Source organism: Astatotilapia calliptera, chromosome 17 (assembly GCF_900246225.1).
Source record: "Astatotilapia calliptera chromosome 17, fAstCal1.2, whole genome shotgun sequence".
NCBI classification, from domain to species: domain Eukaryota; kingdom Metazoa; phylum Chordata; class Actinopteri; order Cichliformes; family Cichlidae; genus Astatotilapia; species Astatotilapia calliptera.
Window position 1 is genome coordinate 3847665 of NC_039318.1, and position 21562 is coordinate 3869226.

The following is a 21562-nucleotide window of genomic DNA, read 5'->3' on the forward strand; positions in this document are numbered from 1 at the left end:
ACATCCAAGTTTATGAACACAATAACTTGAGAAAGACTTTCGATTGATTCCATAGAGACCTTGGTCAAGGTCAAGGTTAGAAGCCAAGTGTTCTGAAAATCTTGTGAATATGATAAGAAGGTGGTCAGAATTTTGAAAATGATAAGATAGGTTTGTCTACTAGGAGGCTGACAACACTGTCGAGAAAGGTGGGACAGAGAGAGATCAAGTCCCCCTGACATCACATCTGATTGGGGATAAAAGGTCTTAACATCCAGCCTCATGTTTAAAATGATCATAGTGCTAAAACAGAGCTTCTAGTAAATCATTGATTTTGATGGTCTGAGAGCAGAGAGTCTCTATGGGGATGCAGTTTGTGGAGGATGACAGAAAACGAGAATCTGCAGAGGCGTGTTAGACTGCAACTCTACTTCCTGGTCCCAGCTCTGGATAGTCATGTTTTGGGGAATTTGATACATTTGTTCAGATTTCTAGGAATGAGAGCTGCGCCATCCATAGTGGGATAGATTCCATCTCCCCAGCCACCTCCTCCAAGATTTGGGGGGACACCAAGATGTTCTCAGACCAGCCAAGTGCTCTGGGGCTTCAACCAGGGAAGCATCCTTGTCAGATATCCTGAACACCTCAACTGGTTTGTTTCAGTGTGGAGGAGCAGCAGCTCTACTTTGAGGCTCAGCCACCCTTCTTCTGCAGGACCATTGGGGTCATGTGTTGGTCAGCAGTGAAGGATGGATGTCCTGGAGGTGTGTTTCCTGACTTTTGAGGCTAGCTACTCTGATATTTTTTTAAATGCTCAGCAGCCTGGCTTATTAATAAACTACCAAAATAATAACACTTAATATACCAGCTTTCATGTCATGAGCACAACCAGAAGGAGTGTTTTGCGACTTCCTGGTTGTCCAAACTTCTTTTTTAATTAAAGCAGAATCAGTCCAAATCTAAAAGCAAAATCAAATGAATTTATTATTCAACCAAATTGCACAGACATTTTAAAAAAATGATAATCTGGCCATGACAGACACACAGATAGAGACACATGGACAAGAGAAACTACGACTTTGGAATCTCATAGTAACTACCACTAATATATCCCCAGCACTGGGAGAAGAGCCGAGTTATTTTAACACTCCCATGCAACTACAGGTCAACACACAACTTCTAGCATCCTATACGTCTTAGAAAAACAGAAAAAAGGTAGTTGTAGTACGTGTGTGTGTGCGCTGTTGGAATGACAGGCTGGTTGTTGGTCGAGACCGAGTATGGATGGTTGATGTTGAACGTGGATCTAAAAGTCTTCAGAGCACCACTGTATACCCACTTTTGCAAAATGGCCAAACTCCTTACAATATTTACAAAAATATAAAATGTAAATAAAAATACAAACAAATTTTCTTTTTAAACACATTTTTGTTACGAAAGGAGGACTGAGGTGTAGAAGGTTTGCTGGCTGTCTTTCAACAGTGTCGTCCTCCGTGCAGAGTGGGCGCTGCAGACACTACTGATCTGTCTTCTGCTTCTTGCTTTCAACCTCATCCTGAAAACCGAGAAGATCGAGGTTAGAGGTGATGCTGCACAAAATTACAACACCGCTATTGATGTTTTGTTATCCCCCTTTTCACAAGTAAAAATGAAAGTTTGCCAGCAGGTTAACAAAACATATTTCAAAGACGTGCTCTGAACTTTTCTATCCCTCACTAAAAAACGTTTCAGGTAAAGATAACATCCATCCAGATACGTGTTAAACAGGACATTGTTTTATGTTTTTATTATCATTATTATTATTATTATTATTATTTAAAGGAATCTTAGATAACTGTTGGATTATGCACTGTAAATCTGTAGGGTTTTTATAATTTGAAACTATACAGAAAACTGAGCTAAAGTTTCAAATATATGATATTTTGAGTATCAAATCTGGGTTCAGGATAAATAACACTGAAGCCCTTCAGTGTGACTGATCTGCTGTAACCCTAACTGTTCTTGCTGTTTTTAGCATAAAAAGCTGCTCCTGTAAGCTGGACACATCCTCACATCGTCATCGTCATCGTCATCAGCTGCTCTCTTCCCCCTCGGTCCATCAATGTCATCTTCTTCATCGTCCTCCTCGTCACCTGAATACAAAAAGATAAAGCTTGTTAGAATGAAACAGTAGAACAAATCGAGGCTTCAGTTCAGTATTTTTCACCCCACCTGGATCACACTGTGACTGCTGTGACTTCTAAACAGATGTCTTGTCAAACTTTATCAATAAATAATGCAGACAAATTTCTATCTACTTACATGAATAATTGGTCTTATGTGTAGTTATCCATCGTGTGTATGATTCATAATTTAGATATGTAGCAAACCCTTGGCCTTCTCTCAATAAGCTTCACGATGTAGTCACCTGAAATGGTTTTCACCTCACAGCTGTGCCTTGTCAGGGTTCATTTGTGGAATTTCTTGCCCCCTTAATGGGGTTGGGACCATCAGTTGTGTTGTGCAGAAGTTAGCTTGCTACACAGCTGAGAGCCCTATTTGACTACTTCATATTATGGCATGAACCAATCCGCTAAGTACAGAGAAACAACAGTCCATCGTTGCTTTAAGAAGTAAAGGTCAGTCAATCTGGAAAATTGCTAAAACTTTGAATCTGTCCCCAAGTGCAGCCGTAAAACTATCAAGCACTATGACTAAACTGGCTTACACGAGAACCTCCCCAGGAAAGGAAGACCAAGAGTCACCTCTGCTGCTGAGGGTATATATTTCTGAGTCACCAGCCTCAGAAATTGCAAGCACCTCAGATTAGAGCCCAGATAGAGAGACTGCAGGTATCAGGCCTTTATGGCCAAATAGCTGCTACAAAACCACCACTCAGGAAAAGCAACAAGCAGAAGAGATCTGTTTGGGCCAAAAACAAGAAGGAATGGCCATTACACCAGTGGAAATCTCTGCTTTGGTCTGATGAGTCCAAATTTGAGATCTTTGGTTCCAACCATCGTGTCTTTGTGTGACACAGAAAAGGTTGAATGTTGAATCCTCACCCTATCTCTAAGAGAGATAGGGTGAGGATTCATTTCCCCCATTTGGATCTGTGATCTCATTCTTTTGGTCACTACAGCTTGTGACTGTGGGTGAGGGTAGGGACGTGGTTGACCAGTAAATTACAGACCCAATATCTGATTTACAAACATGAGGACTGAAAATTTCCAGTTTATCAAACACCACTGAGCAGTCCTTACCTTTAAATCTAACCTTTCCTCTTTCATATCTTTCTCCATCTCGGAGTGAAGTTAGCTCTCTTTCTTTTCTCTCCCTGTGTAATACAGCAGCTGAACCTTTAGCTAGCAACACACTGTGAGACAAGCTGCACACAAGCATCTGTGTTTGCTGATGTTTGTTGAGCTCAAAAACATTCAAAAATGTTGGGAGGTGTTACAAAAATCCAAACTCCTAAAATGACCCCAACACTAAAAACAACGCCACGTCTGCTTTTTCCTCTCACCTCTGCATTATATTGATTGACATGTTTTGTTGTTGTTCTGTTTCATCACCTCTTTGCTCAGCATGGCATAAAAAAAACCTACCTTCTCTATCCTCCTCCTCTTCGTCGCCCACATCCTCCTCATCCTCCTCTACCTCATTGTCTTCCTCACCATTTTCCTTTTCCTGACACGGTGAGACAGATTTATGTTGGTCACCAGTAACACACAAGGACTATCCACGTCCTAAAAGGTGCGAGAGGCGTTAACAGGAGCTGTTCTTACATTTTTGCCATTGGCAGCAGAGTCTTCTCCATTCTCTGTCTCTTCAGTCTGTTTCTTCTCCTTCAGCTCCTGAAACAAAACATATTCTCAGACATGCTGGCCCACTTTTATGAATGCAGGAAGAGCACATGATTAAATGAGATGACCTAATGACCAAGTGTGATCTCAGCATAACTCACTTTATGGTTTCAGAAAATTTTTTAGGAAAGATTATTTAGTTTAGAAAGAGAAAATTGAGCAAAAATGAGAAAAAGGTAAATATAAATTGCATTGACTTAAAGTTTAACTAAATACGACATCTGTCAAAAAACTAATGTAGTTTTGTTTTTTTGTTTTTTTGTTTGTTTTTATTAATTGAACTTTTAATTGCAAAGCAGGAAAACAGCAGTCACCAGCATATACATACACAGGACAAAGATGCATCTACATGTATGGCAGGACGTGGGAGGCAGAAAGAAAAAGCCCAACAGCAATAGTAATAAACAATGAAAAAGGTTAACAATCGTCCCTTTGTTGCCAGGCTAAATCCCGTAAGCCCGATTTCAACCTCTGAGCAGAAGGAGTTTCCAGATAGGCCAAAAAAGGGTCCCGGTAGAAAAGGAAAGGTTTGTCCTTAAGTGCCGTAGAGAAGGCTTCCATTGGCACAATACTTATCACAGACTGTAGCCACTGGTTGACAGATGGAGCCTTATCAGAAATCCACAGTAAATGGTAAATGGCCTGTATTTATATAGCGCTTTACTAGTCCCTAAGGACCCCAAAGCGCTTTACATATCCAGTCATCCACCCATTCACACACACATTCACACACTGGTGATGGCAAGCTACATTGTAGCCACAGCCACCCTGGGGCGCACTGACAGAGGCGAGGCTGCCGGACACTGGCGCCACCGTGCCCTCTGACCACCACCACAGTACCATAATGCACTTTCGAGCGTAGTGTAGCAGTATGTGAAGGAGATCTTTGCTGCGAAAGCCGGCAGGTAGCTCATCATTTAGTCCTAACAAGCAAGTCCTTGGACCCAGATGCAGTCGGCAATTAAATATAACACATAGCTTATCTATGAGTGATCTCCAAAACTGTAGAATAACAGGGCAGCTCCACAGACAATGAAAAAAGGAACCAACAGCAGACTGACATTTGTAACAAAGATTAGGCAAAGCTGGAAACATTATGTGTCTCTTCTCAGGTGTAATATAAAGCCTATTTATAAGTTTAAACTGCCTCTCCCAAATAGAATTAGATGCCAAGGCTTTGAAAGGACGACAACACAACTCATCCCAAGCCTCAGCATCTATAACGCCTACGTCTGATTCCCATTGGCCCTTGATTTTGTTAGAGTTATCCATTCTAAGATCAGACAGAATGTTATAAATCTTTTCAGTGATACATTTTAGTTGGGTAGTTTTTACCATGAGTGATTCTGTGGGAGAAAGACCAAACCCTCCATTAAAATCCTTCAATTTAGAAGTAATATAGTGCTTTACCTGAAAGTACTTCAAAAAATCCTTATTGGTCAGACCAAACTTGCTTTTCAGTTGATTAAAAGTAAGAAGAGAGTTCTCATGAACAAGATCACCCACTGTATTAATCCCTTTTTGAGACCAGTCCGCAAAACCAGCCCGAAGACCAGGTAAGAAGTCAGGGTTTTCATGAATAGGAGTAAGTAGGGAGAAACAATTAAAATATCCTTCCAGGCGCCTGACTTTGCGCCAAATAATGAGCATATTCTTTAGCACCATATTATCTTGTGTTAGAACTGTGGCTTTACCTGAGGAAATATATAGCAGGTTCCGCAACGGAATGCCCTTTAAAGAAGTGGACTCAGCGCTGAGGTAAATAGAATCCGGATCGTCCATAAACCATTCTGTAAGAAATTTAAACTGTGCAGCCAAGAGGTATTGTGGGAAGGAGGGAGCGGCAAGACCGCCTTTCTGAACAGGCAAACACAGAAAACTGTATCTCAGCCTAGGTCTTTTCTTACGCCATATAAAAGAAATAATTGAACCATTTAATTTTGACAAAACCTTTTTGGACAGAGCAAGCGGTAACATCTGGAATAAATACAAGAGGCGAGGGAGGATATTCATCTTGACCAGGTGAATACGACCTAAGAGAGACAGAGGGAGGCTGCACCACCTACCCAAATCGCGATTGATGGTCTAAATCAAAGGGGTGTAGTTCAGACTATACATTTCTTTTAGATTTGGTGAAATCTTTACCCCTAAATAAGTGAAACCGGAGTAATGTAGTTTTTTAAAGAAAACATTTTCTTAAATGCAAAAATAGATAAATGATCTAAAGTACTGTAATGTCAAATGATATAAGGTATACATGCAACATAATACATAAAATAAAACTGTCTGTTAGGCTTTCTTACGTTAACAGTGGGAAAAGGTTCTGACAGTGTTGTATCTGCTGGATGACATAGATTAGGTATGTGTTCATGAGTATGTGACTTTGTGCAGGTGTGTGTCTGCATGTTTACATGTGCAAAATGATTGAGTGAGTTTGTTTTTAAGCCTTTAAAGGAGCATGTGGTAGCAGCGGTGAAGAAAAGTGAGCATATGCACATTCTGAAGATTTTGTCCTGCTGAACACAACGTTATGATGCTGCACATGTTAATAATTAATGTCAGTAATCATTTGGTGCAACGTAACAGCCCCAGGCCAGTGGCTCATGATCCACAACATTTTTATTAGTCTGTGGGGGAAAAAAGCTTTTCATTTTATATTTTTAAATATTAAAACAATTTCATTAACACAATATTTTATAATATTTCACTTTAAATCTGAAAAATAATGTTACAAAAGCTTCAAATAAATACTGTCTAGTACACCTCATGGCCCCCTTTAGACTCAGGTGTTGCAGGTCACCTGCAGCAGCCTAATCTAAACGTGGTATCAGACTAAGTGAACAGTTCATCTGCATATTTTAATGTAGCCGTACGTCTGTAGCTTAACTGTAGATTTGTTGCTGTGTAGAACAAAGAGCCGTGGATGGAGCAGCTACAGGGTTTGCTTTTCTTTACATTGGAGTTTGTTGATCAGGTTCTTTGATGACGGGCTCCTGCCAGCTTTACCCACTGAAGGTTTTAATGGTCATTACAGCTAGAAAAAAGTTTTCACTCCAGCTGAGCTCAATGTGTCGTCTCCTCTTTGCCCTTTGTAGTGCACAGTGTAGACAGACGTCAAGCCAACGTTAACATGTGACATTATCATCACTGCTTCTGTTGTGTTACCAGGCTTTCTGTTGAAACACTGGGCTCTGCGTGGGCTTTATGTTGTCGTACTTTTTACTCACATGCATGCTTCTAAATACGTTTCTATTGCAGGTCTATTTTTTGTTACAAATGTGGGCGAGCGTTACAGTACGGAGGAGTATTTTTGTTTTCTTTTGTTTCTTTTAAACAAAATGTGCAGATTACAGTTGTTTACAGGCTAGCTTCCACAGCTCCTATACCCTCTACAAAATGTCTTGTGTGGTTGAGTTAGTGAAACAAATTGATCGACCATCTTGTGACACAACCTACATCCTCTGTATTGCACATGGTGTAACCATCGATATCCTTGCACCTGTCCACTGCAGCCACTTCATTTTTTACAAATCTGTCCAACTCTTCCCTGACCAGATGCAGCTTTCTGCACCATCTTTTCAACATTGGAGTGGATAGACTGTAAAATCTAATTAGTTCACAAAACTTAAAAAAAATTTAATCAAATATGCAAACTTATTGCCTAAAAAAAAATAAAAATAAAAATAAAAAATAACGAAAAGAAAAACATACAAAAAGCTTATTTAAAATAACCAAGTTAGGGCAACTTATTAATTATGAGTACATTGGTCATAATTAGTTCTTACAGAGTTTTAAAAAAAAAAAAATATGCAAGCTCGTTGCCTCAAAAAAGAAATAAGCGTACTTAAGATCACCAACTTAGGACAGCTTCTTCATTGTGAGTACACAGCACTAAGAATATCTTGGATTTTCTGAACAATAGTAAATGTTTGGTCAATGACAAACATTTCAAGATCAATTATATTAAAAAAAAAAAAAACTTCTGAAAAAAAAAAAAATTGTGGTAAGTTACTATTTTTAATTTGTCTACATACAAACTGAATGCAACTAAAATCACATTGCTTTTTATATTCCTTGAGTTTAAGAGATTTCTAGTTCAACAACACTCAGATATAAAAACTGTCAGTATAATTAAAAACACTTCTCGTAATGTAGTTAAAATCAGCCCAACTTTTATTTTCAAACGCAAAAAAGTATATCAGCCAACATACTGGACACTGTTCTGCTGAACAACAAACAAGTATACTGCCGCTATAGTAGCCTGTGTTATTGAATTTTATTTTAAATATTACCAAATGTAAATTTCATATTTATTTGTTACACAATTTAAAGCTTTAATAACCGTATAACGAAACAAAGTCCTAGTTTCAATTTCTGTCTATCTATCAAATGTTCAGTGTAGTCTGTAGCTCTAACACCACATTTGTTGTGCATTTAAACACACAAGCTTGTAATACTTTAAGGATGTGAAGGTCCTGGCATTACTTTCAAAATGACTGTCATAGATTTAGGTGATTCAAATATAAGTGCCTGAAGAAAGTCTTTAACATTGTCCCAACATCCCCATACAGTGGCAGTGGATGTGGGTTGGAGATCCAATGACCTTGAAGATGCAGGTGACCATCTTCACTGACCACACCATCTGTGACGGAGGACTCATCTCTCCTTGCGTTCTGCAAGGAAACAATCATATTCTTTAGAACTCATTCATTCTCTTCCGCTTATCCTTTTCAGGTTGGCGGCGGGAGGCTGGAGATAATCCCAGCTACCATAGAGAGGCAGGGTACACCCTGGACATGTCGCCAGTCTGTCACAACACATGAGACAGGCAACCATTTACACTCTGATTCACACCCACTTGCACTTTCGAATAACCAATTGACCTAACCACATGTCTTTGGTCGTGGGATAGTCCGGAGTACCTGAAGAGAACCCACGCCAACACGACCATGCAAACTCCACACAGAAAGGCCCTGGCCAGGTGGCAGAATCGAACTAATCACCGCGCTGCCCATTCTTTAGAACACCAAGTTATATTTGCTCTTAAAACATTTTTTCTGCATTTTAGACAATCAAGTTACATTATTACACTGTTTTCAAAAAATGCCGTCAATTTGATATAACCAATTATGCCATCCATCCATTTTCTTCCACTTATCCACAGCTGGGTCGCGGGGGCAGGGGCCTAAGCAGAGAACCCCCAGACCGCATGTCCTGGGTCTGCTCTGGGGCCTCCTCCCGGTGGGACATACCGGCCGCAGCTCCTTGCTGCAGCAGCATCAGCTATGGAGGTGCAGAACATTGTCCATTTTGACTCAATGTCCCCACCCTCCCTTGGAAACTGTTGAACTGGGATATTAAGATCTCCTGAACTGGGGCTTCTGGCAGGCATCCCATGTGCAGCCTATATGCTTGGGTGTGACAGGTCTGTCCAGCATCCTCCCCCACCACCTGATCCAACTCAGTTGAGTTGATAGCTCAAACGTTCAGACTTCGCTATATACTGTACAGACATTGTGGTACCTCTAAACTAAGTTTGTGAGATATAATCTTTCAAGAAATGCAGCCCAAACTGTTGTTTGTATTTACTTACACAACATGTCTAATGAAATGTACACAAAGTCCTGCTTTAATGCGTCTGAGGACAACAGCATAATGCAGTCATATCTGAGGACTAATAACAGAAAGCACGAAAAGCTTGGTAAAGAAACAATTTCCCAAAGCCAAAGAATAAATTAGAGGAGTAAAACAGGTTGGTCTAAAGTATGATTAAACATTTAGCATGATTGATATAGATGACACTGAATATTACTAATCTACTGGAAAACAAAAAATACTTACCACTCAACTGATGTCTGTCCAACAGCTCCTTTTCTAGACTTGCAAGAGTTCAGTGTAATGTGGGCAATCATTAAACTCTTTCAGTCTAACGACAATTCTGCAAACTCTGAGAAATCTCTGACAAAGTAAAAAGAAAAAAAGAAAACAAGAATAAAAACCAGCAAATTATTCAGAAGCAGATTAGATGCCTAATGGCTGTGCAACCATAGATAACTTACAACATAAAGTTCTGTTGTTTACAACATAGAACTTAATGTTGTTAAAGTTGTTACTTGTTACAGTTTCTTGTTACAGTTTCTAATAAGCAAGATGACCAGATAAAACTTGTGGCTGTGTTTATATCTAACACAGGCTACCCCAAAATGTTTCTGGATGTCTTAAATTTGACTTTCACAACAAAACTTGTATACGAATACAGTTTTTAGTAAAAAGTAATGGTATTAAGACTACTTTTTTAAAAATGTAACTAAGCAGAAATGTTGCTAGTTAAATAGAATAGAATAGAATTCAACTTTATTGTCATTGCACATGCACAGGTACAGGGCAACGAAATGCAGTTTGCATCCATCCAGAAGTGCTTTAGTGATATAGATATATTACAATATATATTAGCAATAGTATAGATATGTAAGTATACTACAGAAATGGGTCTATTATGGTATGTTATAATGTACACGGTATGAAGTATGTTGTGAATATTCTATAACTAAGTATGTAAAGGCTGTAGTGAGTACAAGCTATGTACAGGCTATGAACAGGATATAAATATGAAAAACTATACAGAATATGAAATAAATAACTTTACAGAAATCTGAGATATACAGCTATACAGAAATGGGAACTGTAAAAGCAGTAATGTAAAAGCAGTTTGTTTATGTTGATAAAGAATGGCTAGATTTGACATTCACAGATGCCGCAGATGTAGCCATAAAGCATTAAAACAAATGCAGGAATTTGAATACATGCTTGTAAATTATTGTGCTTTTGCCACCTAACAGTTTGTGTGAGGTGAAAACATGACAACGCTGCTAAGAGGCAAGGCAAGGCAAGTTTATTTGTATAGCACAATTCAACAACAAGGTGATTCAAAGTGCTTTACAGAGACATTAGAAACAAGAACAAATAAAAAGCATGATTTAAAATTGAATAAAACAAGCAAATAAACTAACTAACTAATTAACAAACAAACAAACAACAGTATATAAAATCAAAACAGATAAAATCAGAACAGTAGATAAAATCAGTAGTTAAATGTAAGTTTTGAAATTTAAGCTTAAAGTGTGGATTTGGTGCTTTATTCAAATGCAGCTGAGAACAGGTGAGTCTTCAACCTGGATTTAAATAAACTGAGTGTTTCAGCTGATCTGAGGCTTTCTGGGAGTTTGTTCCAGATATAAGGAGCATAAAAGCTGAATGCAGCTTCTCCGTGTCTGGTTCTGACTCTGGGAACTGATAAAAGACCGGATCCAGATGACCTGAGGGATCTGGATGGTTCATACTGGGTCAGGAGGTCATTGATGTATTTTGGTCCTAAACCATTCAGAGCTTTATAGGCCAGCATCAGAACTTTAAAGTCTATCCTCTGACGGACAGGCAGCCAGTGTAAGGACCTCAGAGCTGGACTGATGTGGTCCACTTTTTTGGTCTTAGTGAGGACTCGAGCAGCAGAGTTCTGAATGAGCTGTAGTTGTCTGACTGATTTTTTAGGTAGACCTTTAAAGATGCTGTTACAGTAATCAAGCCTACTAAAGATGAATGCATGGACTAGTTTTTCCAGGTCCTGTTGAGACATCAGATCTTTTATCCTTGATATATTCTTGAGGTGATAGTAAGCTGACTTTGTTATTGTCTTAATGTGTTTTTCTAAGTTTAGGCCTGCATCCATCACTACACCCAAATTTCTCTTCTGGTTTGTGGTTTTTAGATGTATAGATTGAAGTTCTCTGGTGACCTGTAATCGTTTTTCTTTGGCGCCAAAGACCATTACCTCAGTTTTGTTTTTGTTTAGCTGGAGAAAATTGTGGCACAACCAGTCATTGATTTCCTCAATGCATTTACCAAGAGCCTGTACAGGGCCTCGGTCTCCTGGTGACATTGTGATATATATTTGTGTGTCATCTGCATAGCTGTGATAGTTTATTTTGTTGTTGTTTATAATCTGTGCCAGTGGGAGCATGTAGATGTTAAACAGAAGGGGTCCCAAGATGGAACCTTGGGGAACTCCACATGTGATACTTGTCTGCTCAGATGTGAAGTTACCTATTGATACAAAGTATTTCCTGTTTTCTACGTATGTTTTGAACCAGTTTAGTACAGTTCCTGAAAGACCTGTCCAGTTCTCCAGTCGTTTGAGTAATATGTTGTGGTCAACTGTATCAAATGCTGCACTGAGATCCAGTAAAACTAGGACTGACATTTTTCCACTGTCTGTATTCAGACATATGTCATTAAACACTTTGGTCAGAGCGGTTTCAGTGCTGTGGTTCTGTCTAAAACCTGACTGGAAGGCATCGTAGCAATTATTCTGTGTTAAGAAGTAACTGAGCTGTTGGGAAACTGCTTTTTCAATGATCTTACTTAAAAACGGGAGATTTGAGATCGGCCTGTAGTTGTTCATTTGTGTCTTGTCAAGAGCTGCGAAAACGTCTCGTCTCTTATCTAATGATTTATAAGCCCACCTTTCCCATTTCGAATCAACAACAGTTAGTTTCACTGAGAGAAATGTAAACGAAAAAGTTAAAGCTGCAGGGTTTATGTTTTTTTAACCAACAGAAGCCGAGAGGCGGCAGCATGCTACAAGGCTAGGCTAACACTGGCTAGCAAGTTTATAAACCTGACACTGCAAGAAGGCAGAAAAAGTAAATTATTTACTCACCAAATCAGCGCACCTCCTATAAGAATCACAGTAATGCCAACAATAACCACTTAAGCTGAAGCTTCTCCAGCTGCATCCAGGTTTGCTCATCATAGTCCAGAAACAAAAAACATACATGCCATGAAAGTGGAGGAGGAAAGCAGCCACATGGCATTTTTAAACCACATCATCTTATCCTTCCACTGAAGGAAGACTGCCTTTTGCAATTTCCCTGCAAAGTCATGCCATGATGAATTAAAACAAAATAAAATGACCATTTCACATGGTTTTAACTGGTTTAGTAGGCATTTGTATGACCTAAGATGCATGTTCTCAATATAGTTCTTTGTTTTTGTGTAGAAACAAAAAAAACAAACAACAAAAAAAATACTAGGAATAAAAAAAGCAATGAGAAAAAGCAAATCAAAAATTTATTAATTTTTTTTTTTTTTTTTAGCTGTACAGCTGGGTGACTTTATATAAAATTCCAATAGTGATACAAACTGTCAGATAATGAAGTATCTGAAGTACAATTTCATTAAGTCACCTACACAGAGGGTATGGCAGCCATGGCAGTTTGCCTTGAAAACAACAACCGTGATCTCCACATTTCAGCTTTCCTCAAAATAATAAGGAAACACCACAGAGAAAGCCTCTCATCACCACAAACCAAAAGATTAGACAAAAGACTAATTACCGCATCATCATTATTTATCTATGCCTAAAACAAATAGAAAACAAATACTCAAAGTGAATATTTTTGTCAGTATGAGCGCAAAACCTCTCGGGTTTTTCCGTCCTGTCCTCACCTCTGTGGAAATGGGATGCCAGTTATCGTTTACAAACACAGTGCTTCGACGCTTTAAGTTGCAGTTGGCTGGAAAAACAAAAGTTATTTTTAACAAAGTAGTTTTCGGTGCCTTTCATGAACGCTCACTCTGCTTTCCAGTAGCACGCTCTAAACAGAGCATATTTACATGAATGCAGCATTTCACAGGATTCCTTCTAAACATGGCTGAACAGGACTACAAATCTATTCTTCACTCGTGAAATTGGGGTACATGATGCTCTGTGCTGAGTTTGCATAATAAAACGCGCGTTTGCACCCTGCCACTCCAGGTCTTTGGAGTGGTTTTCCAGTGTCTGTGTGCTAGTTTAAGTGCTTGATGAGTTGTTGGACTGCCTCTGTGTGGTTAAGAGACTGAAATAATCTCCATGTCTCTCATCTTATCTGATTGCCATAAATAGTTCTTAAAACACTGAGCCTTTGCCTTGGGTTTGATAACTAAAGGCTCCACATTAAAACGAGTGGATTAGACTGAAATTTCTACTTACTCTGAATTATTCTTAGACACTACACTAGGTTATCCAACTAATTAGGCTGCTTTTGAAGGTGTAATGATTATTCAATTGACCTGAGGTCTGCTGATGTAAGAAGGGCTGATTACATTTGCAAAGAGCATATTATGAACAGCACATTATGATTGGGAGCTGAGCCCCCCTAAGAGTTTGAACCTAGAATGGCACCTGGTTAGACGAAAGGAAGGCTTCCACCCCTCGTGGAGCGCGCGAGTCGGCTTGCAGACAGACATGCACAGCTTCACGGGCACGGCTCGCGCGCCAGCTGTTTGAATTAGCGTGTACCTGTAGAACACCCTGCGCCGCGTCGCTCGCTGTCAGCCTTTGTTTGAAATGGAGCTGCTCGGAAACAAACTGAGCAGAAACCACCAGCGTCCCCTCGGCATCACTCAGTACTACAGTACCAGCGGGTACACGAGGCGCGAGGAAACTGAGACATTAAAGAAAACTCGGTTAAAGAAGAAGAGAGGCCCGAGGGTCGGGCACAGCAGCCTGCCTCCACCGTGACGACACTGGTGAGAAACACAGGAGCGTGCGCGCTCCCAGCTCCGCTGAGGGCCACAGTAGCAGTGAGGTGGAGCTCCACATGCATAAACTCAGATTATTGCTCGATCGCGTCACTGGAGTTACAGACAACACAGAGCTGGACAGTTAGAAACATGCGTGTCCACCAGAGGAGGAGCCAGACATTCGAAACACCCGGGGCTTAGCCCTAAAGGGTAGTATGCATGTGGGATTTTTTTTTTTTTGAGGGGGGGGGGGGGGGGGGTGTAGAAATGACTGAAAGATTAATAGGCTGTGTTTTGAGTTTTGTTCAAAAAAGAATGACTTCATATAGGGAAATATATATATCACACATGCAGGACACCTTAAACTAGTTTTTTAATTGAGCAGCAAGACAGAACGAAGTCGGGGCTGTATCAAGACACGAGGACTAAACCCCAATTCAACCAGACCCAGAACTGATCCAGAATTAAAACAGGACTACAACAGTTCAAAAGCAGGATTACTGAGGACTTAACCAAGACATAACCACAATCAGAACTAGATGATAGTAGCACTAAAAATCATCATAGACCTGCACTACACTTATTTATTTAATTCTACCAAAGTACAATATTTAGATTGAGAAAAGTTTATATAATTATTTAGCCTTGTTGTGCAAACAAGCCTGCAGAACTTAATAAATATAGAATTTGAAAAATAGCAAACCTAAAAAGAAACACTAGGTACGAGATACATGAGTACCTATGATACAGTGATACTTTTAGTAAGCAACCATTTGACTAACATGTATGTCTCACCTGCTCTTGTTCATCTCTGTTCTGTCCTCATTCTCCATCTCCCTCTCTGCTCCTCTCTCTCCCTCTTTGTGCTGACAATCATCAAATATACAGTTGAAACCAGATATTTACAAACTCTTCAGATCAAAACACAAACACTTTTTTAATTGTAACATCAAATCAGACTAAATGTTTATTTTTTTAGATTGATAAATATAAAAACATATTTGTTAACTTTAAGAGTAAAGAGAGAAACTGTCTGTGTTTTTTAATTGCAAATGGCACCAAATTGTATTCAAATTGAGCCACACTTATGGAGCTCCACGATTCTTTTCCTGGTGTTTTGGTTGACATCTCTTGATTTTCCCATGTCAAAGAAACAGGCTCTGTGTTTTGCCTTATATGCATCCACAGCTGTGCTACCAATTTACTCACATGGACTCTACTAACCTATCAGAAGCTTCTTCAGCTCAGAATGGAATCGTCTGGAGTTTTCTTATTAATTAACAATAAACTTAGTGTATATGTACTCCTAAATTTAATGAAAGTGATAAAAAATAGACAGCTCTGTCTCTCTTTATTCTGACATTTAACTAATTCAAAATATATTTCAATATTTATCTAAAACAAAAGTTTACTCTAAATTGATGTTGTACAGTAAAAATGTTTTATGTTTTCTCCCTAAAGTGTAAATATCTGGTTACAAATGTGAATATCCTGCTGTGTACTGAAATCCCTCTTGTTTTGCATAGAAATATACTGAACAACATACAAAGCATAATATATAAAATAACATTTACCTGAGTTTTTTCTTTGAAAGAACCCTCTAATGTCCATTCTTATATTTCAGTACATAACTGAAACCGAATTAGTCGGGGAGGGTAAGAACTGAAAATATGAAATAAACACACGTAAGCTAAGACTCTCTAAAAAATAGCATTTGTTCGGCTTTTCATTTCGCCATTTGTTGATTCACTTGAAGAGCAAGTAACGTAATATTGGTCAAGTGATCAGTTTGATATCAGTCTTTCGTGATGCACCGTCATATTTACATTATTTGTACAGTACGAATGATTTGCTTTGGTACCTGGTCAAACTTAAGCTCTCCTTAGTATGGCTAGCTCCGTCTCTCCAACAGCGCACTCACGGGGAGCAGCTCCCCCCGCCCCCTCGCTCAGTCGCTTAGTGCCTGAGCTCGGATCATACCAATATCAGGGGGGGATTCACGCACAGTCGTAAATTCCCACAGTGTGCACTATGTGCTTCGAATATTGTGTGTACTTTTTGTTTTATACAGTTGTCAGCCAGGCATCTATGAAAAAATTACACTCCAAAATACCCCGGGCTTCTGACAAAACAACCCGGGCTTAAGCCCCGTAAGCCACCCCCCCGCTCCGCCCCTGGTGTCCACGCCGTTTCACCGCAGCGGAACTACCATTTGCTTTTGTGAATGATTACACGAATACGTATCAGAAGCACTAACAATGAAGCCGATATTTACTATGTTAAACCAAAACCAGAACAGTAGTTTAACAAGACTAGATGTGGCTCTGTGATAGTCCCGCGGTCGTGAATGGAAACACTCGGTGCCGGGCGGGAGATAACCCACTCTGCTATCCTACCTCCATCCCTGAAGGTCTTTATTTGCTTTCGGTCACTGCTTCGACTTCTAAACGTTCCCCAAACAGTAAAAGTAATAGTTCTGCGCGCCTCAGCCGGTTCAGTTCCCTCAACTATCCGAGAGTTTGGCGACAGATCGGGACAGCCCTCACAGAACACACACCTGCATTGACGAGTACAGCGGCCGTATATGTAGTTTGTGAAATGACAGACAGGCATCCTACAATCTCTGCATGTCTGACTCTAAATGAAACTGGGAGGCGGTATTAAGCTGCCCACCGAGGAAGCTTAGAAATGTTCCCTGTGCCAAAACTAGTACCTTAATAAGCCCGTCTTTATTCCTCATCCATTAGCTCCGATGTCAATGGATGACAAATGTGTAGATTTATATTAGAATTTCGTGCATACAAGCAGGTCATAATGAATATCATCTAGAAAACTGGTAGTCTTCTTTTTCATACGCACTGTGCTTAAAATAGAAAAATTAGTAACATGTTACAGTTATAAATGGAAGCAAGAGTTAGAAAAAGCATCGTGCCCTGTCTCCTTCTATTGTCCTTACCTTGGTGCTCAGTTCTCCGCTGCTTTCCACCTGGCTGTCTGCCATATTAGATATATAAAAGGAAATTATTAATATCCAGTCAGAATATAGCAAAAAATAAAAATGAACGTATTGTAATTATTCCAGCTGCTGTGTTAAGATAATCGTTGCGCTGTCAGCTGCTTGTCCGCCAGCTGGAGCTCCCTTCTTTATAGAGCAGTGGGCGGAGAAGGGTGTCCAGAAGCGAACTGTGATTGGTGGTTTGGCTTTGACAATGTCCAGCCTACTATTGGCGAGGGGAAAACAATACCCAGCCCTCCTTGTGAGTGTGTGTGTGGGTCCTGACATTGATACACTATAAATCTCACACATGCTGTGTTGCACACACACACAGTGCATGTTTAACTTGAACAATTTCACAAGCTAGAGCCTGCACTTTATACTTCATACTACAATATCGTGGCTCAAGAGTTGGGAGTTCGCCTTGTAATCGGAAGGTTGCCGGTTCGAGCCCCGGCTTGGCAGTCTCGGTCATTGTGTCCTTGGGCAAGACACTTCACCCGTTGCCTACTGGTGGCGGTCAGAGGGCCCGGTAGCGCCGGCAGCCATTGAGTCCCTGAGGACATGTCAGTGGAGTGCAAATGTGTAGATTTATATAATTATATTAGAATTTCGACGCTTTACTATACAGACCATTTTACTGTCATACATCTGCTGTTCAGTTGTGTAAGAAGCATCGCCTAATTACGCGTATTGAAAGGAGCGATGCTGAGGTAAAATACCCCAACAGCATAATGGGCAGGCACCTAGATTTTACTTCAGTAAAAGTACTAAAGTATTTCCAGTGTCATTTAAAAAGCTGTCATCATGCTATATTACACTACTTCTATTATTATTATTATTATTATTATTATTATTATTATTATTATTATTATCATTATTATTATTATCCTTCGGAAGTGAACATGCAATAAGATTTTCTTTGACTTTTTTTAAAGGAATAATGCAATCAGTTTCTCTCAGTACTACATGTATGAATTGTATGTGTAGTGGTTGTTATATATGCTTAGCCTACGTGCCAAGATGTGCCAAGATCGCATTTTATGTTCGTTTTTTTCGTAACTGACTATTGCTTCTATTGTCTTTCTATTTGTTCCCAGTTATAGTACTTCTGTATAAGAATGGGAAAGAGAAAGGCTGGACAAGGTAGCGAGATATAGAGAGGAGGGAGAGGAGGGAGGACGGAAGCTTGGTGGCAGGATTGGAAAGGCGTTATGGATCCAAAGGAGGAGAAAGTGTGAACATATTAATATGAAAATATTCTCTGTGGACAGGGCTGCATTTTTTTTTTTTTTTTTGGACATTTTCATAATGCGTAGTAGGTTCTTTACTATTAAAGGAAATATTCAATAATCCTAGTAAGACGTTAATACTGGAACTACAAAGTGAAGAAGAACGCTACACTGATTGAATCCGTCCTGTAATCAGGATAGCTTGCATTAAAAATCCCACAGAGGGCTTCGGGGGCTTCCCTCACCAACATGGCGAGTCTTGGAGTCCGTATTGCGTCTTGAATGTTTAACATTTGTCCTGATTGGTTAGCAAACCGGAGTTAACGTAAAACTGACGCTTTGCGCCATGTGAGTGGCTGACAGAGCTGCCAATCACGCAGAGCCGCTTATGAAAGTGTGCGCGCTGTCGGGCAACAGACAAAGACAGGAGCGAATCGGAAGCAGGTGGACGGGCTGTTTCTGAGCTGCTCTCAGGCCTCAGAACTCAAATGAAAGAACCTGAAATAACGCATTTCGTAGTTTTAAATTAAAGTTACGTAATGTTTGAACACATTACAGAGCAAACTATGAACCAGTATGTAACAAAAGGAGAGATCCTTAACACACGGTTAAATTCTTTTGTCATTTTATATCGTCTGTGTCACTTTTCATCAGAGACATCCCAGAGGTCTTGGAGGTGGAGAAGAAATTCCAAATATGAGCGATCAGATGGTTGCAGTGGGCACAGCAATCCTGGAAGAACCAATGTGGTCGATCTCCATCTCTGCTGAGACTGCAGATGCTTGGCTCAGAATTTGGCTTGAACAGCCCATAGGGCCAACCTGGCCTGTATCAACAGTCTGGCTGCTGTTGACAATGTAAAAATAATAATATGGGCAATGTTTTCTTGGATCATTTTAAATACCAACAAATCATTGTTGCTGGTCTTTACTGCCACAACCTACCCTTTTCTAATGACCACCTGAGTGCCCCTCCAAGTCACAATCATGTAAATAGAGAAAACAATAGTACCAAGCATTCTAACCAGTGGGTGGTATGAAGGAGGATGCAATTGATGTTTCTTTCGGAGTAATTAATGTTTGATTTTAATTAGGGCTATAGAGTAATCCATCGATTAACCAAGAAATCACATAAGAAATACTTTTGTCTTATTAATGAGCCTTTGGAAAGCTTCATCAAATACATATTATATAAATAATATACAATGATTACTGTCATATAGATAACAGAAAGCGAGAAAGACCAAGACTGGTGGGTGAGCTCCATTTCCTCACATCAGCAGAGAGAGCGTGGCACACTGTGATGTATAATAATTCAAATATGTCAATAAAAACCGACTCTGCTTTCAAGAAGAAAAATAACACAGGAGGGTTTTTTAGCTCTGATTCTGTCTGGTCTCTAGTTTTTTTCTTGAATTGTGCAGGGCTTGTCTGCATCTTACACTTGGTATACGTGACGTGACCTGAACATAGGACAAGGACTATCAAAATAAAACAGGAAGCACAACAAATAGTCAGACGTGGACGAAGACACACAACCTTAATGCTGGGAACAGGGGGGCATGACTGATTTGGAGAGACAGAGAGGGCACCTGGAACACGGAGTCAGAAACCTAAAGACTAAAAACTATAACATAAGCACAAAAACAATAAAGAGAACCAAAACAATGACTGACACAAAACCAAGGAATATTAACAAAACTCAAAAAGACATGAACACTGGGTCACCACACCCAGGACCATGACAATTCCTCTGCAGATGATCAGTCAGCTGTTTGAAAATCACTCTTTCAACGATTTTTGAGATAAAAAAAAGAAGCTTGGAGCTTTTTAAGTAATGGTTTAAATACTGCCACCTTTCATGGTCTGTGGTACATAGACAATTATTATAGATAGGCTGATCATATTTAGGACTGAAACTTCATTAATGGTAGGACTTTTATGAGCAGTCTTGTATGAATGGGGTCTGAAAGACACATTGATGGTTTGGAGGACGTAATTACTGAAGTTGACTCAGATCAACTGGAGGAAAACAGTCTAAATGAATATCAACGCTACTGAAAGTAGCTGTACATAATTTTATGTCTGTGAGATGGTTATGAGTAATTTTGTCTCTAACCTCTTAGGACCTGACGTCCACATATGTGGACATCACATTTTGGGTTGTCTAGAACAAAATACTAAATTTTGCTCTACAAGGGCCTGATATCCACTCATGAGGACATACTGCCACTGTTCTATCGACGTTTTAAACGAATGTCTTCATATGTGGATCTCATTTTTCTCAGAAACTAAAATCAGGTAATTCTTTGTTTTTGCATTCATCAGGTCCCAATCAGCCCAAACAGCAAAGAGAAATTAAAAATGCATGCCATGAAAGAGTTCAGGTCTTAGGAGGGTAATGGTGAAAATGATATCTGGGAAGAAGTTCATGAAGTCATTACAAGTTTATGTTAAAAGGATGTTTGTCTCAACAGCGCTCTGGCTACAGCGATGAAGAGAAACTTAGGGTTGTTCTTATTTTCTTCAATCAGTGATGAATAGTAAGATGTTCTGGCTTTGCGAAGGGCTTTCTTATAAAGCAGCAAAGTGTTTCTAAATGATCTTCTACATTTGTGATACGCCATTTTCTCTCCAGCTTACGATTTAGCTGCCAGGGAGTCAGGTACTTCTGATTTTAAAGCTCTATTGTTCACAGGAGCTACAGTATCCAGTGTCATACGTAAAATTATTAACAAGATAATCAACCTCTGTTGGAGTAGTGTTCAGGTAGTGTTGGTACAAGGCATTGAAGAAGATAACTGTGGCTGAAATATATTCTTAAACTGAGTTAAAGCGCTTTGAGAAAGACATCTGTGATGAACTCTACTCCCCACTGCTGTGTGATCCATTCTTGTAAATTCACATGTTATTAGGAAATGATCAGACCAAAGAGGGTTTTCAGGAAAC

The 21562-nt window shown here is 39.6% G+C and overlaps 1 protein-coding gene and 2 long non-coding RNA genes across 3 annotated transcripts; 1 reads left to right on the top strand and 2 right to left on the bottom strand.

Annotated features, from left to right (window-relative positions):
• Positions 1-939: 939 nt before the first annotated feature.
• LOC113008911 (prothymosin alpha-A-like) lies at positions 940-17540 on the bottom strand. The gene is made up of 5 exons (XM_026146840.1): positions 17344-17540; positions 3747-3815; positions 3567-3648; positions 2032-2111; positions 940-1534 (listed from the first exon to the last, which is right to left on the bottom strand). The coding sequence occupies exons 1-5, from the start codon at positions 17386-17388 to the stop codon at positions 1496-1498; spliced, it is 315 nt and encodes a 104-aa protein (XP_026002625.1). The 5' UTR covers positions 17389-17540; the 3' UTR covers positions 940-1495.
• On the bottom strand, positions 7842-12904 carry LOC113008912 (uncharacterized). Its single transcript, XR_003270083.1, has 3 exons — positions 12541-12904; positions 9666-9782; positions 7842-8497 (listed from the first exon to the last, which is right to left on the bottom strand). It is a non-coding gene; the product is annotated as an uncharacterized LOC113008912 (long non-coding RNA).
• On the top strand, positions 12972-19999 carry LOC113008913 (uncharacterized). Its single transcript, XR_003270084.1, has 2 exons — positions 12972-14393; positions 19269-19999. It is a non-coding gene; the product is annotated as an uncharacterized LOC113008913 (long non-coding RNA).
• The last annotated feature ends 1563 nt before the right edge of the window (positions 20000-21562 follow it).